The 18,047-nt window shown below is 41.4% G+C and overlaps 1 protein-coding gene across 2 annotated transcripts in view; it reads right to left on the bottom strand.

Annotated features, from left to right (window-relative positions):
- The window catches only part of pkn1a (protein kinase N1a), a 49,045-nt gene that overhangs the window by 16,564 nt on the left and 14,434 nt on the right, over positions 1–18,047 (bottom strand). Inside the window, exons 1-2 of one of the 2 annotated variants that reach the window (XM_047578467.1) lie at positions 4,147–4,277; positions 3,181–3,375 (exon numbers count right to left, since the gene is read on the bottom strand). In XM_047578467.1, the coding sequence (XP_047434423.1) occupies positions 3,181–3,375; positions 4,147–4,188 (237 nt within the window). In that variant the 5' untranslated portion in view covers positions 4,189–4,277. Of the gene's footprint in view, positions 1–3,180; positions 3,376–4,146; positions 4,278–18,047 lie in introns of those variants that run through there. The other variant, XM_047578468.1, reaches the window with a different exon arrangement.

Raw genomic sequence — 18,047 nt, 5'->3', positions numbered from 1 at the left:
GAGCTGGTTTGACTCTGTGCTCTCATGTTCCTGAGGTAGGCCTTAGTAGCACTAAGGATCTTGTCTAAGGATCCTCACTGGATGGATGTTATTTTCTTTTCTGCACAGAAATCCCAGTCTTCAGTGTGGTAGTCTGTGTCACTAACCACTGTACTCGCACATGTGGGAACCCAACATTCTTTTGTTCACTTTCTCAAATAAATCAAATGTAATTGGACTAGCTCAAACTACCGTGCTTTGTCTTTGAACAATCCTGATTCTGAAACAGTTCAGTGGAGAATATTATTTATAAATGATGCCAGCATAAAGAAACATGCATGCCTGTTAAACATTCAGTAAACTGTTGACTTCACTTTAAATTATGAGCAGCGTTTAGACTAAAAATAGTTGCCATACATCAAATATAGTAACTGTTTAAAGTGGTGCAGTAGAGATATGAGAAAATATCATCAACAAAATACACACACCAACAGAAATGCTCTGGGAAAGTAATATGACTACAGCGCGAATATAATGTGTTCAAGAAACTGCATAGATTATAGAAGGATGGTTCCATTGATTTCATAAAGATGTCACACTTTCTTTAGTACCTACAACTGTATATGAACAAACTACACTGGCCACTTTATTAGGTACACCTTGCTAGTAAAAGGTTGGACCCCCTTTTGTCTTCAGAACTGCTTTAATTCTTCGTGTCATACTTTCAACAAGGTGTTAGAAACATTCCTCAGAGATTTTGGTCCATATTAACATAGTAGCATCACACAGTTGCTGCAGATTTGACGGCTGCACATCTATGATGAGAATCTCCTGTTCCACCACATCCCAAAGGTGCTCTATTGGAGTGAGATCTGGTGACTGTGGAGGCCATTGGAGTACAACTCATTGTCCTGTTCCAGAAACCATTTTGAGATGATATGAGCTTTGTGACATGGTGCATTATCCTGCTGGAAGTAGCCGTCAGGAGATGGTACACTGTGGTCATAAAGGGATGGACATGGTCAGCAACAACACTCAACAGCATTTAAACCATGCTCAGTTTGTACTAAGGGGCCCAAAGTGTGCCAAGAAAATATCCCCCACACCATCACACCACCAGACTGAACCGTTGATACCAGGCAGGATGGATCCATGCTTTCATGAAATCCAAACTCATCAGACCAGGCAACGTTTTTCCAATCTTCTGTTGTCCAGTGTTGCTGAGTCTGTGTGAACTGTAGTCTCAGTCTCCTGTTCTTAGCTGGCAGGAGTGGCACCCGGTGTGGTCTTCTGCTGCTGTAGCCCATCTTCTTCAAAGATGGACATGTTGTGCATTCAGAGATGGTATTCTACATTCCTTGGTTGTCACCAGTGGATATTTGAGTTACTGTTGTCTTTCTATCATCTTAATCCAGTCTGCTCATTCTCCTCTGTCCTCTCACATCAACAAGGCATTTTCGTCCACACAACTGCTGCTCACTGGATATTTTCTCTTTTTCAGACCATTCTCTGTAAACCCTAGAGATGGTTGTGCGTTAAAATCCCAGTAGATCAGCAGTTTCTGAAATACTCAGACCAGCCCGTCTGGCACCAACATCCAGACCACGTTCAAAGTCACTTAAATCCTCTTTCTTCCCCATTCTGATGCTCGGTTTGAACTTCAGCAAGTTGTCTTGATCACCTCTACATGACTAAATACATTGAATTGCAGCCATGTGATTGACTGATTAGCTATTTGTGTTAACAAGCAATTAAACAGGTGTACCTAATAAAGTGGCCAGTAAGTGTAGTTTGTTCTTATACAGTTGTAGGTACTAAAGAAAAAGTCAGCAAACAGAGAAAAATCTCATCAGTGTGACATCTTTGTGAAATCAATGGAACCATCCTTCTATAATCTATGCAGTTTCTTGAACACATTATATTCGCGCTGTAGTCATATACATATTACAAGTCACACAAGATCACTTACAGCAACAAACAGAGCCTAATGTTCACACTAGTGACAACAGAGCAACAAGTTACAATTCATTTTCAATGACAGCTGTTGCCATCAACCAATCATGCACTTCTGTTTGACCAGTCAACTGCACTGTGACATCAACAACAACGATTGTTTGGGCTGGAGCTCTAGAAGTAAATGTGTGAGTCTTTAAGTGCTTTCGGAGGAAACAGTCATGACGACTCCAGGTGTAACTAGCCACTGTCGAGCTACCTTCAGAACTATACACCTTCACCAGCTATGACTTGAATTATGGACCCAAGTATTTTGATGTTGTGATTCAGTTCTAGTTTGGTCTGCTGGCTGGTTTACAAACGTCATTTCTGACACACTTCTGCATCACAAAGAACTGCCTTACACTACTGCATTATTTATAAAAGTTTATCGAGTAGGGGGTTCGTTGGGGTCTGGAGTGTGTCCCAGATGGGTCCCCTGTCCAACACCATGGCATATAGAGTCCATAAAGCCTGGGCTTCCTTACTGATGTATTTCTGTTTTGTTTCATTTTTCAAGGCCCGTGTTAAGTGCTACACTGCTACTGTTTCAGGATTTTTTTTTTTTAATGAAAGTTGCCAGGGGCTGCATTTATACATATGATCACTGTACACTTAGGTCATTCAAAGTATCTTTAGCACTGGGGAAGTAGCTACACTGAAGTAGGAGCAAAAATATACCCAGCAAACTGAGTTGTAAAAATTGCAGTTTCAATCTGTCATTTTTAGTTTCCACAGTTCAAACACACAAAGAAATGCTGCATGTTTCCAACAGTTATAGAAACTATGAAAATGTCTGAAGGTGATTGTGATGCTGGAGACAAAACTCCTCATAATAAGGACGTACTTGTCAGCGAGCTGACTGCTGAGCAAACAGAGGTCAAACAACTGGTGTCTTTAACACTTTAAATAGAGTCAGATCCTTCAAAAAGTCCCAGCTTTCTATAAAAACAAACAGGATAAGAACTTAGCATACCGTCACATCTATCACAGTTCCGGTGAAACAGTTATGTGTCTGATTCACCAGCCACAGTTCCAGACAGCCGTCATTACACTGGCTTCCTGTTGCTACTATCACTCCGTTACTTGTTAGTGAGTTTTCTTCTACACATTATATTCTCAAATCATCCATTGTAAGTAGAAAATCAGTTTTAAGTCTCCATCTCCTCCTGGTTGATTTGTAAAGTATGGGTAACCGTTAGCTCTTACTTGCTGAGCGTTCCTTTTGTCAGTAGTCGCCCTGCGCAGATTCTCGGCTCCTTCCTTGATCTTCAGCTCTTTGCGGATCTCTCTGCGAATCCTTTCACGCTGCTCGTCCAGAAGCTGCTGAACACTGGAGTCTGAGAAGTCCGAGTTCTGGTCCAAACCCAGCTGCTCCAGAACCGAAAGCCCGCCTGGGTCGCTCTGGAGGGGTAGATCAAGAGGGAAGGAGGGGAAACAATATATATATGTTAGACACTGTAGTTATAGAACAGAATATTTTTTCCAAGTCTAAATTTCCTACTCAGTCTGTAAGAAGAGGTGTTGAGAGTGAGGAAAACAGAAGAGGAAGAGATGGTGAGTCAGATAAGACCGTAATGGGAGGAAAGACTGGGTGAGATGATAGTGCCGGAGGGGTAGAGGAAAAGTTAGGCAAAAACAAGTAAAGTGGAAAAAGAAATAGTCGGACTGGAGAGGGGGTGAAGGAGGATCAAATATATATGAAATATCTCGTTCAGCTGATGTTTTTAATATTTCAAAACAAATCTGCCAACCTGTTCACAAGAAGAACTTTGAGACTTGAGATGTTGTTTTCAGGGCTGCTTGTCTGCCATATGTAACTCAGACTATACATAAGCATCAATGCAAATTACGAACTTCCCACGACCTGTGCTGTATATTGTCCTCAATCAGTGTTTCCTCACAGTCCAGTCCTTCTTTACCGTCTGGAAAATTCAGTAACTGTCTTAAGTTACATGAAAAACATTCGTAGAAACCTTAGCACTAGTATATTAATAGAATACACTCACTCCGCCTCTAACAGGCCTACAACTTACTACACAATGAGACTTGCAGACTCAACAAGCCTCAGACATAGCCAGGAACACAAGCGAGAGACTGTCAGTCACTTGAAATCTCACTCAGTCTCGATTACAGGAACAAACAAATCAAAGAAAAGAGCCGGCGACACTTCACCTCAGAGCTGTCCTCATCCTCCTCATCACCATGCCAACACATAGTTCAGTCAGATTTGATGACCCAAAAAGCTAACGGAGGAGCAGAAATCTTCAGTTCGCGCCCGAGCTCGGCCAAACAGCTAATGCCACACAGAGAGCAAAATGGGCTGGGGGGGAAAAAAAACGATAAAAAGAGATAAAGAGAGGGAGAGTTAAGTGAGGGAGGAGGGGGAACGCCTCCGAAAGAGGATATCCGTCCCAACACCAAGCTGCTCAGGCCTTTCCTGTTTCCTCTGCGATTTTGCTGCTGTCAGAGGAGGAAAAAAAGGACAGAGACTCTTTATACAAGGAATACAATCTCCCTCTTGAAGGTTTTGTAAATCATTCCTGGATGTTTGGCATCAATTGCTTATGATGTCAATTCCTTCCTCGTCTGCATGTGTTCACCAATTAATCACATCTGTCTGGAGGTGAATTTGTGACAGTTTTTTTTTATTTATTTTTTTTTACTCTGGCTTGGGTCAGTGATATAATCTTGAGGGCGGAAATGAGGGAAGGATGCGTTTTCTAAGTATTGGATCAAAGCCAAAGAGGACACATTTCTGCTGCCTGCATGAGCTCTTATTTCCTCTCATCTACAGGCCCAGTGGGGGTTCCCCCAGCTTCATATAAAGCAGCAGCAGCAGGCTGAGTTACACTAATGCTAGTGCTAACACTATCCATCAATCAGGAAAATAAACACTGTGCATACTCTGCGTTAACAAGTACAATATTTGAGGTAGGGCCAATTGTGTGAGGTATGACTCGTGGTTTGAAGTGTGCTGTAGGCTTTTCTCTTTTACTCTTGTATTGTCCAGTGAACTCACTTAATTTTAGATTCTTAATTGTTTACTGGCTTGTTACTGTGGGTTGTAACTGTACCACTGATTTCTTCATTTTGCTGCGTCTTAAAGGCCGAAATTTTAAAATATTTTAATGTCTCAAAATTCAGACAATCTCATATTACTGTGTTTAAAAGGTGACATTCAAAAAATTAGGAGTGAAAAGAACTGAGGCATGGAGCCTGACAGGATGCGAAAACACAGAAAGGAGAGGTTGAAAGCTAGCTGTTAGCTTTGTGCTGCAGTTACAACCAGCTATGCAGGTGTCACTGAGCCACTGTTAGCCTCTAGCCAGCAGAAGGCAGTCCAACAAGAGTAGAAGATGACCTGTCGCATCCCTAAGGATGACCAAAGACACAAGTCCTGACTGAAGACCCCTCCCTTACTCACTGCAAAGCAGGCTTTATAATTGCTCATTGTAATCAAATTATATTCAGTCTGTATCTGGGGAAAGCTTGTTCAGAAAAAGAATACAAGAAGAAGTAAAGACAAACCAATAAAATATAATGCAAATTATTTCTCACCACGGTAGCTGGAAATGTTTTCATGTCAGATAAATACGAGAGGATAAAGAGACTAATTATGCCTGTAATTTTGCAGCCTGTCTTTCCTCACAAAACTGGCTCATGTGTGTACACCTAGACAAGATTACTTCCTGTAATCTGAAAAGTCCAACTAAGCCAAGTAGGGATTCTGGGAATTTATGGTGATGAGACACATACGATACATCAGTCATCCCCTAGTAGCTGTGATCAAACCTACAATTTGAATAAGCATTTCTGTTGTACCCAAAATCTGACCGGTTCACCTTCCAGTGGCACTAACAATAACTCTCAAGACCGTGTCAAGGTAGGGAACACCAGATCTTCAATAAAGAACTACCTGCGACAAACTTCAACTATGACGACACTTAACCTATGTTGGGACCAAAAGTTGCACATTAATGCACCACAAACACTACAGCCAGCTGTAAAAGAAAAGAACGCTTCATACCAGCAGGTGGCAATAGTCCGTGTCTGAGGTTCAGATAAAAGGAGACTAGAAGAGCTACTATTAGCTGGGAGGCTGTGATCTAAAAAGAAAAACAAACCGTCTGACAGGGCTGGACCCTCCAGGATCAAGATGGTCAGTTTGTCTATAGTTTATTATTCTAGATGATAATGTTGATAAAGTATCTGTTTATTTGAATCTTCAGATGAGATAAAGTTCTAAAATGCCAAAATGTTTGGTGTGTGCTGATTGGATTTTGTTGTTTTGTTTAATTATCTTTCTTCTATTTCTTTTTTCTTGTCCTGGTTCTCTTCCATTACTAATTCAATATGCATTCATCTGAAAAGCCAGTATCAGGGGACGGGTAGAGCCAATGGTGTGGAGCACACTGAAGGAACTAGGGTCACTCAAAGCAGCTGACTGTCTGCTCAGTGTGTCACAGCCCTTAGAATACAGAGAATATTGAGAAAACATATGAATACACGAATAGTTACTGAAAGTAAAATCATCTGCTAAATAATATTAATGATGAACTACACATGCGTAATCTCATTCTATTCTAATGCAGTCCAATAAAACAGCTGGTAATGTTGGGGTTTTGATGCCACTATTGCAAATATAATTTAGTTAAGTTTTATATTGAGGTGGCATTACACTGGGCTACCTGTGTTTTAATTTGTTGCCTTAACATTCATAAATGTAGTCGATTATTAAAAGCACTGTTCAATATTCACTCCACTGAAAAATCATTACTATGCCCGGAGCACAGAAACGTGTTATTTAATCAGCCCGTCTCTGACAGGGTCAAATCTAATCTAATAGTAGACGTTATGCACAACAGCTGACTGAAAGTACTGAAAAGGAGAGACGCAAATAAGACACTTCCTGGGCTGTTGTTGGTTTGTTTTATTAACTAGAGGGCGTGATCTTCCAGACTGACTGATGAAGATGAGGGGAAATCTTACTTCAGGCGAGATGTCACTTTACCGTGACACAGTTAATCCTCGGTGCCTCCTCCTCCCTCTGTTAAGTGTGTGGACGTGTGATCCACACCTACCACAGTAAAAAACACTGATGAAATGTTTGCCTACATTTTCAGCATCAGTCAGAAGGAGGAACTGTTGTGGCTTTAAAGAGGCGCGTAGTGTTTCAGTGTTACTGTGGATTGTTGTGTTTTTGCAGAGCCTTGCTGCAGAGTGATCATCTCAAGATGGTGAAGTGATTGTGTAACCGAGATAGAAGGAGTTTTTTTTTTTTTTTTTTTTTAAAATATGTCTTACTTCACATACCTTCCTCTTATCCACAACACACATCATCAGCAGAGACACTGATCAAAGTAACTCCCATGACAAATAAAGTTTTATAGTATATCAAAAACACATGGTACTGGTGTACACCAACTAAAAAATGTAGATACACACAGATTGCAATATAAATTACAAAATTGTTGTCACATTTTCATAACATAAGTCTAGCAGAGAAATTTCCACTGGTGAACAGGTTCTTTCAGGAAAAACTGTATTTACAATTTACTTATGGCTGTGCATTAAACCCTGTACAAACTCCCACACAGGAATATTCACGTAATTCAACAACTTAAACTTCATATTTATTCATAAGGTTCTACTACTACTACTACTACTACTACTACTACTACTAGTACTACTGCCAATTTCCAAGAGCTCTGTGTCCTCACAGCGGCCTGTTTTCCACAGCAGCAGCTAGTTTGTAATCATCTATTTTACTGTTTCTATGGCACAGTGAATTTTCATTTTCTCTCCGACTAAGGATCACAATGTTGCCTGATGTACTCAACTGATGATCCTGGTAACACGGCATTTGGATTTAATTATGGGGCACGTTTAAACCCATATTGTAAAAAAAAAAATGTTGTAAACAAATTCAACTCCATGTCTCAGATGCCCCGCATCACTATGTCACTGTTACTCTTCTGCCCATCAACACATACAGCCCTCACAAATGATTGGATTAGCCCAGCAGATCTTTGCCGCAGCATGATCACTTCATAACAGAGACTTTTTTTCAGTTTAATGTCACAAAAAAAGACGGATCATTCTGTTAAAGCACTGACCTTAAGTTGTTTGTGTGAATCACAAAAATAAAAAACATCAGTTAGTTGGTCTAAGGAATAATAAAATGAAAAGACATCAGTTTATTTCACTGAGCTATGGAGAAAATCACTGTAAACGTGTTCTTTAAATAAAGGTTAATTTATCACATCTTACATCTATCTATAATTAGAGAAAATAGGGTGGGGGATGTTTGGATGATTTATGTGCAGATCTGGTTGGTTTCAGAGGATCAGTGATTCAGTAAACAGGTCATCAGTATCCAGTCCTACAACAATAAGGTGTCACTCCCTTCAGGATGTGTCATTTGTTCAGTTGGTGGTGATCTTGCTTCGTCACTTCCAACAACGACAACAGATGTTTACAGCATGATCTGACAAAAGTATGTATGCAGCACGGAGAGGAAACAAACCTTCAGTCAAAGCAGTCATGCCAACACTTTTTATAGTAGCGGAACTCAACAGTTGTGAAGCGGACACAGATCAACAACTAACTTAAATGTCTAGCTGACCCTGTTTAACACTGCAGAGATGGCGACAGCCAAGAGGCATCAACGACTCATCCCGTGCAGCTTGTTAGCGAGCCAGATCAGGGGGGGACGTTCAGCTGGGGTGTCCAGGGATGTAATGACGAGCTAATCCGATAGATAACGGCACCCAGCGACGCTAATTCAATCAGACTGTGTGAGCAGTGTAGAGGAGCCCAGGGCTGGACAGAGAAGGACAAAACCGAGCGTGGTGTGTCCTCCACTGCGATTACAATGCCTGGAGTTTTCCTACTGAGTGATAATGACTACTCGGTACAGAGACCGTGTCCACACAGAGGTCACGGAATGGAGCGCCTGTGCTAGCGTGCATGGCATGGACAAAAATAGGAGAGGAGAAATTCACTTTTAATGAATGCACACACGCAGACACACAAACACAAAACCCCTCTCAGTTTCCAGTGAAACATGAGGACATGTCTCTCTGGGAGTGAGGCCACAGAGCTCCACTGTTATTGTAGAGGGTGTGATCGGGGCTCTCATATGGCTACGGTACACTCCGAAATCCACTATGAACATGACATTACGTGAAAATGCCATTTTAACTGTGACTTGACACTTGATCTTATACAAGAGAGGAAGGACAGATGAGCTCTGGCTGGGCTCAAAGGTACAGCTAAAAATAAAGGAGGAAGGAAGAAGAGGAAGGAGAAATAACCAGTTCAGACAACATTTTATACAGTAACAAAAACCGAAAATTCAATAATAATTTGCAACTGGCTTTCTACAATAAACTGTACTAAATAAGAACCAAAAAAGGGCGATGGCCGTTTTTTATTTTTAGCAAAAGATGTGTTATTATGTAATATTTATGAGGAACTCATAAGTGCCAGCTCATCTGGTGATGACCCAAAATAGGTGACTGCTTTCATAACTGTGTATTTTTTTTTTTTTTTTTTTTTTAGACGAACTCAGTATTTTCACATTCTTATTTCTAGTATTGTAACATGCAAAAGGAGAAGTCCTGCAACAACCCTCCAAGGCAGGAAGCACTGAGGTTATGCGTCTCAGCCACTTAGTGGTCAGTTAATAGAATTTCATAAATTAATTCTTGATCCATTTGAGAGTGGCTTCATCAGTTCTAAATGATTAGTGTTAAGTTCAGCATGAAAATAAAGGCTGGTGTAACCAGGCTCAATTCTTATGGGTCTGGTAACATTTAGATTTCATTATGGGGAACGTTTCAACTGATACAGGGAAAAGAAATAAATACTTCTGCAAGAAACTGGATAGTGCTCCAAACAATCAGAGGCATTTTGTCGTAAACAAATTCAACTTCCCGGTGCTCAGATGATGTGGATGGCTGTCACTTTTACTGTCTATCAACACATAAAGTTGCTGCAAACAATTTGATTGACACATGAAGTTTGTCTGGCTTTCCAGGCAAATGAAAATAACTAAATTCTGATTTGTTTGCATTAAGTTAAGCCTCCCAGAGTTGCGGTCATGGCTGACATCCGTCGCCTTTGTTTAACCTCTGTCAAAGGACTAAACCATGACATGGATGAGTGAAAATCTTCACAGACACAACAGCAATTCATACATCCATTACTACAACCACAGCTAAAGTTCCCTGTAGTGCAGTTCATAGCAAACAATGACAGGAGGAGGAGTCCGCAAAGTTTTCTCTAATGGATTTACAGTGAACTTGTATGTCATTTCCTACAAACATGTACCAGGTTGCATTATTCTGCTAAAAAGACAAGACAAGCTGGCAGGAAACATCGTTTCCTATTCTTGTTAAAGTGACACAGCAGAGAGGATAAGAAGTGGACAATAAGATGGAAATAAAAATCTAAGAAAATGTTTTCCTTGATGGGAAAGGTGGAGTTGCACATACAGTCAAAGCATGTTACCAGCAGCACAGATTTCCCCATATCCAAAAGCATCATTCTTCAGTGAGGCGACCATCTGTAACAGAGATATGGGGGAAAAAAAAAAAAGCTGGCGAGAGCAACAGCCAGTTTGTTCAGTCACGCTTAAGGAAAAGACAGAAAGAGAAGTGGTTAGTGATGGGCTGAGAGAGAAAGAAAGATAGAAGAGGCAAACAAAGAAAGAGCAGCATGGGGCAGGAAGAGAGGGACAGATGAGAGAGGCACGGGGTAGGAAGCCCTGACGACAGGCCAGAGGGCTGCAATGAATCAGCAAACTGAAACTACCACATGAAGGATCTGTGTCAGACAAGTGTTCAACAACAGTTCTCATGGACGAGTGGCTACTGACTCAATTCTGTAATTCTTTGTGTTTTGAGAGTTATAATTGGCAGTCTAGTCTATCTTTGGGTGGACATAGAGCTCAATGATTTATTGATGCTTCTTAAAATACAGTAAGCATTGGGAATGTTGAAAAAATCCTGAAAAAGCCCATTATAAGTTTTGTGTGATACATCTTAGGTAAAATATTACTTCTATATGACAGAGAAGAGCATCAAATCTTCACATCTGAGAAACTGGAACTTCAAAATATTCTTCTTTCTGCCTTGTGACTGACATGATTAATTATTTCAACAAAAGCGTAAACAAAAAAAGAAGTGGAAGAGATGACAATAGGAAAAGACGATGGCTATAATTGGGGCTGGGTGACCTGACCCACCTCCACAAATTCACGAGGATACTCATGAGAACTAGAGCAGTGTTTGCTCTTCGAGCCTCGCGGTCATGTTGACGACCTCCAGGCCTTCCTACTTTCCCTCCCTCCCAGTCTCGACTCCATCGTCCTCACCCTCTACTACTCCACTGGCTCTAAATCATGTGTATATTTTCGTGCCTCAACCTTTACTGTCGTCATCTCTACCCTAGAGAGGGAATTCATGCAGCCCTTAAAGAGGAAATATTGAACTGAAGAAGGACGTTCGATTTGTCATTTTCATGGCATGCTTTTCTTGGCTCAACCTGATCACCTGTTAGTACGACCACCTCCTGAAGATCATTGTGGAGGAAGCTGTGCTTACCTGCACTCACATGCAGCAACACACAACCAATGTGTTGACTGTGAAAACATCAGGTGCTGATGGTTTAATATGCACTTTACGGAAGGACTTTTTCTTATATTTTGCACCGTGTCCGATCTGTCGCTCCCTCACGTTTACTCAAAACTTCCATCTTGTTCTTTTCACCAACGTGCCAAAAAGCTTGTCAGCTAGCTCTAAAACCTCAACACAAAATACAGCTGTAGTGATGAGATGGAGCGTGAGAGAAAAATGTAAAATAATCCTCCTCTACTTCAGAAATCAGCTGATGCATAAAACTGCCCAAGGGCAGAAAATGGGGAGGATCCACTTCTGTGAATGAGCAGCTATTTTGACATGCAAAGCTTTGGGTGGAGACTTTGATTCTCACCTGGATCATTGCTCACACGCTGCAGACCACACAAACAAAATAAATGACATGTCAACTTCACATTCAAAACAGTCTGGATACATTTGGTCGGATTACAATCAGTTAGTCCCTCCAGTGTTCTTACTAAAGTTTGCGAAAGGTTTTGTGTTTGTACTTAGTTTTGTCATCCACTTCAAGGATACACACTGACCAAACACCTTTGTTGAGGTTGTTGATGACGACAACCATTTGTCATCAGACAGGGCAGCCGAAGCCAGACCGCTCAGGTTCACTGAACAAGGAGCAAAAGGTAATAGCATGCGTCGCTCTTAACTTAATTACCAATTAACTTAATTACTAAAGAAATTGAGTATTTACTTGGTTGTGAATCACAATTGGAAGGTGATTGGGTAAACTTGCTGCATTTTACTTTAGATTTCAATTGTTTTCACACAAGAAAACCTAACACACATTCATATGCATAAAAAGTGACGTGGGAATGTTGTCTTGTTAAATCCGAGGTGAAAGCGAGAAAGAAAACAAGACGAATATGCTATAATATATGCAATGTAAGTGAAACGTGTTTGACTAAGGTCAGCTGGAAGATGGTTCTTTAGTCAGATGAAACCGAAATGGAGCCTTTTTGCCTTCAGACTAGAAACACTGCCCATCACAAACACACCATCCCACAGTGGAGCATGGCAGTGACAGCATCATGCTATCATCATGAGATGTTCTCGGCTGCAGGCCCTGAAAGGCTTGTAGAATCTGATTCAGAACTTCAACGGCAAAGAAGATTAGTTTCTAGCAAATCAATGAACTGCAGCAAACAACAAAATTTACAGAGGCATGGTTTAAAGACAACAAGTTGAATACAATACACTATGTCATAATACTTCATGTCGGTACTTTGTTTACACTTTGATGCTCTAGAACCACACAATTTATTGGAAGATGTCACTACTGGCTTTGGGACACTGTTTAACTAAACCGAATAATATTTTATTACAGCCCTACACAAAGCTGAGCCTATGAGTAAGAGAAGCAACAGATCAAATGGCTGAAAGCCAGGGAGCTATAAATGTTTGTAGAGGGAGATTAGAGATGAATCAATCATAAAAGGTCTTTGGTAAACAGAGGTGGAAATTAAATGACAAACATCTCCAGGTGGGAATGTAAACACAGTCAGGAAGAAGTGGCTCCAGAACTACTGAACCCTTCTACATGTAAGAGGGAAGAAGAGCAAAATGAAGGCAGAAGACAAGAGCAAGCAGCTTCTCTACACTCTTATCTCCTGGGAATAAGCCCAGAGAGGCTGGCATTCACACCAGCCTCATTAATCTCCCTCATCAGCAGGGGGAGGACCTTCAGCGCAGCAGGCCGCCCGTCAATCACCATCTGTTCCAGACGTGCTTAGTGAGCAGACCAGACACCTATCAATCAGCATCCAATCCCTGCTGAGTCAGTCGGATGCCTGGCAGCTCTCAATCATCCTCTGGCTACAACAGAAAAAAGGCCACCACACAGCGAGAGGAGTGACAAGACAACTGGCTTGATTCTAACGTAACCTTTCCAGTGGCAGTACAAAATGAATCCAGGAGGGAAAGTAAACACATGTCATCTCTAAGCGGAACAGTTGGCCTTCCAAGACGGCTGGACGACTACTGAGCTTAAAGTCTCCTGTTCCTCATAAAATCTGACATGTTTTGATCAACACGAGGACAGAACAACCATTTAATTCTGTCAGCCTTTCAATACTGTGTTCAAATGAAGCAGGCCACCTTTCAGCAGTTATCTAAAATCAACTACATGCAGTACAGCAAACCCACACAGTCACGGGACAAGAACATTTAAAAGATACTCTGTCTTGGGAGCAACACAGCGATGGAGGTACAACCTCTACATGGTAAAACTAAAAGTCAGCACTGTAAAAGTAAAACATTATGTTCAATTTGGGCCAAATGTACTTGAATGGTAAATATGTTAAATGGAGTAGCTGAGATGTAGTCTACTATTTGTTTGGTTTGTGGTGCAATGCACATGAGAAAAGAAACTGTACCACCACATGGGTAATCACACAAAAGGGGAAACTGAAGTCCCAGGACAAGCTAGAAAGAGCCACAAACCATCGTAGAGAGCTGGTCTCTCCAGAAAGATCCTGATCAGCTGGTCTACACTTTATTCCTTCTACATTATCATGTGACTGACAAAGTATTTGTATTTATGAATATTCAGATTACACGCTGGTATAAAACAACTTAATCTCTCTCACCAACGTTTTCTGTCGCCAAAGGCACCACTAATGTGAATGGTAAATGGTTTTGCTTTTATATAGCGTTTTTCTACCTACTGGTACTTTTACAGTCACAGTCACATCCACCCAATCTGATTTTGGGGGAAAATAGCTCATAAATTACAGGAAAGAAAAAACTAAACTTGCCCAAGTGTTAAATGTGTTTCTATTCATAGATCAGAAACCCAAACTACCATGTCCTTTCCAGCAATGAATCAGCCAGCGTGCGCCGCTGATGCAGCCAACAGCGTGCACGTTAAGAGATAAGTCTTTGCAAGATTGTATCTTTCAGTGGCTGAACATGAAATGACAAAATGTTTCACCGATGTTGATACCGCTGATCGCGATAACCGTTCATCACAACTACACAGAAGATAATCTGCTCTTTGGTGCAGCGGGCGATATCAACTGTGTGTGTTTCTGCGGTCGTTATGTGTGTGTGACAGAGGACCTAGCTGTAATGACTCTGACAAGTCTCAAGTATCTGCCGAGATGAACTTCCGGGATAGAAGGCCCTGCAGAGCTGCACTCTTATCTCTGGATTCTTGTGTGTGAGCGTGTTAACTCTAAAGTGAAGGGATAGAAATGGGTCTGCATAGCTGACTTATTATAAGGCCCTGATCTGATGTCAGTTCAATTTCGTCACACAGCAGGAAAAAAAGGCACAGAAATAAAAGAGGACACAGGCCTCTGTTCACCAAAGACATGAGAGCAAAGGTCGGATGCAAAATTCCACCTGAAGTCAAAACAATGTCTGCTCCACTCTGTTTATGAGCGCACGGGAGGAAACGTGTCCAAGAAACTGTGTGTGAGTCAAAGAAAAAAACATCTGGAGGCATTCCTGAGACGCCTGAGTGGTGACAACAGCCAACCTGGCAGGAAAAAAGGGGAGGAGAATAGGGACGATGGAGGGAAAGGTAAAACAGAGAAGAGGAGGGAGGAGGAGGCAGTAAAGCGATAAAATCACTGACTTATTACACTGCACTCCCTACAGTGTGTCTCCACCTAATCAAGCTCAACTGATTTTTACTATGATAAAAACCACATGGACTACAACGATCCCTTCTTAAAACAGGGGTGTTGCCGGGTGAAAACAAGTCTTCAAAGACGTACACAGTGTGGTATTTTCATTTGGGAAAGAGAAGTGTTATCAGAAACTTTTTGAGAGAATAAAAGTTGGCACAGTCCCTAATCTGAGTTCTCAGCGCAGCTGCACACCAAACCCACGTCAAGGAAATACCAGACACGTTGCTCCTAGTTGCCCATTTCTGGACCAGAAAGTTGCACTTGGACACACCGCAGAGACAAAGGCCAATGACCAGCTGACACTTGTGTTCTGTGCCTGGGAAGCTAAGAAGAGCCTCTCCTGAATCCTGCTGATCATTCGAGGCTGTAGTTTATTCGTTCTAGATCAAGCCGTCTTACAAATATTTGTGGGCTTAAATGTTGTGATAATAGAGAAAAGTCTTCTGAGCACCCTTTGAAATTCGTCATTTATTTTACTTTCAGCTTTCCTCTGAATGTGGTCCGACTAATAACAATAGCCGGGTTTACATGGAGACTTTTTTCTCATTCCAGCTGAAACCAGTCCGATTGGAGGCTTCAGGTCAGCTGTTTACATGTGAGGTGATCCACTCCGATCTGATGTTTACATGCACCACTACATTCAATTGGAACGGCAGTTTTACGGAAATGTGACATACGCAGATCAGTGAAAATGCCCCGTTCCTCTTCTTTTGCAATGGCGGTTGGCAAACAGCTTTCAGGTGCACTACCGCCACCTACTGAAATGGAGGGTGGATCTGGATAATCTAAATCCTATAAAATAATCCCGCGACTGATCTCTCCTCTAATCAGCATAGCAGTTGCTATTGTTCTTACATTTTTGTTCTTAAAGCAACAGGTTGATTCGGAAAGTCTGTGGGGTCATATCCACATTTGTGTTGCCCTTTGTGTTAGCCTTATAGTAGCCAGTCTTCAAGGTTTTCCAGCAGTTCTGAAATTGTTACACGGTTCAGTCTAACTCAGCTTCAACTGCTTTTTAAACAGTTCGGTATTTCTACTTTTTCTGCCGTCTAAGCATGCGATAATGTCTAGGTCTTTCAGGGTTGTTATTAAAAACAAGCTCTCCACTGCATCGCACACCAGTTGAGGAATTCTGATTTAACGTTTACATGACTTTTGATCGCTTTGGGAAAAGGAATATTCTACACCCGTGAAACCAAATGAAATTTCATTCGGTTTGGGCCTGTTTTTTTTTTTCCGACTGAGGTGTTTATATGGAGCATTTTCGTTCAGTTTGGGCTTCCAATAAACCGAATGTAATCAGAATATTTGGCTCCATGTAAACCCAGCTACTGATGCGAAACGCACACACCACAGATGCTCAACAACAGCCAACACTAGGGAACTGACAACTGTTGGCTGTTGACAATACAGGCTTTGTAAGTTCTTAGATGTCAAACTGAAGTTCTCATCGTGTCACACAAATTATGAGATCACATGGCAGTCTATGTTAATATAACTATTACTATAACTATTATTATTCATTAATATTTCCTTCAATCCAAATAGCTCTCTGTTACTTGACTAATGATCAAAACTTTTTACATTTTTTAATGAATGATGAGTAGACACAGAACTTGAGGCCTTTACTCTGAGAAATCCCCTTCGTCCCACTGAGAGAAGTAAAACTGCTTTTTTCAGGGGGAAATGTGCCCACTTTCTTTCAAATCAGTTCTGTTGCTCAACACTCCCTTTCATCTCTTTCTCTGTGAGTTGAGGGAGGAATGAGACTTCAAGAAAGAGGAGAAAGAGATGCACACCACCCTTCCCCATGAGGCACACAAAGGCCAAGAAAGGCTCTGAGCAGAGAGACAGACTGAAGGAGGGGGACCGCCAGAGAGAAAGACTGCAGGGAGGGAGAGAGGGAGGGAGGGAGAGGGAATACGAGAGATGGTCGGCCAAAAAGTGATAAAGAAGCAGGTGGAGGAGGAAGGGAGGACGGTCGACCCACGGAGCCAGAGGCGACTGATGGATAAAAGAGCATGTGAGAGCATGCTGGGAGGCTGGACTCACTGCCAAATACACAGACATCAGACACATGAGGCAAAGGAGGAGGAGGATGAGAGCGAGCCTGTACTCATGGGTGGAGAAGAGTTCATTGAGAGCACATTTGGCAGAGCACTGCAGCTGTAAACCCGTCTGACACACACAAAGCAGGGAGGAACATCACATCAACCTCACAACCAACAAATCAATTTCCCATTAAGGAGGTTTTATTTTGTTTCACTCAACATATTTCTTTTAGAATCTAATGGATCTCTACACAGCACTCTTCATGGTGTAGTCTTCTTAAAAGCACACTTCTGATTTATGCCTCTGGACGTCCTGCAGTTCTCAGACATAAAGCCAGCCTCTTTTCTAGGGCAGAGTGTGACAGTCAGGGAGGAAATGTTGAGTCCCTGAGAGGAGATAGAAGGAAAACCAGAGACTGTGGGTTCACAGATACAGCGGCATACAGGAGGCCATTCATATGAGTGTATGCACACACATGCTGTATCACATAAGAATAGATTGCATGACAATAAAGTGATTGAAAATGTTTGTCATTCTCTCTCGTTTAAATGCCTCTAGCTCTGTTTGTTGGCCTTGAAGCTGGGTTGGCTTAAAAAAATCATACACGTTTGTTTCACTCATTCATTTATAAAGGACAATGACAAACTTCAATTTAACTTTAATTATTAAAATAAAAAATAAATATTTCAAATGTGCTAACAACTCATGCTAGTCTCTTGCTTGAACA

Source organism: Mugil cephalus, chromosome 2 (genome assembly GCF_022458985.1).
Source record: "Mugil cephalus isolate CIBA_MC_2020 chromosome 2, CIBA_Mcephalus_1.1, whole genome shotgun sequence".
NCBI classification, from domain to species: domain Eukaryota; kingdom Metazoa; phylum Chordata; class Actinopteri; order Mugiliformes; family Mugilidae; genus Mugil; species Mugil cephalus.
Note: the sequence above shows the minus strand (reverse complement) of the source record. Positions and strands in the feature narration are given on the sequence as shown.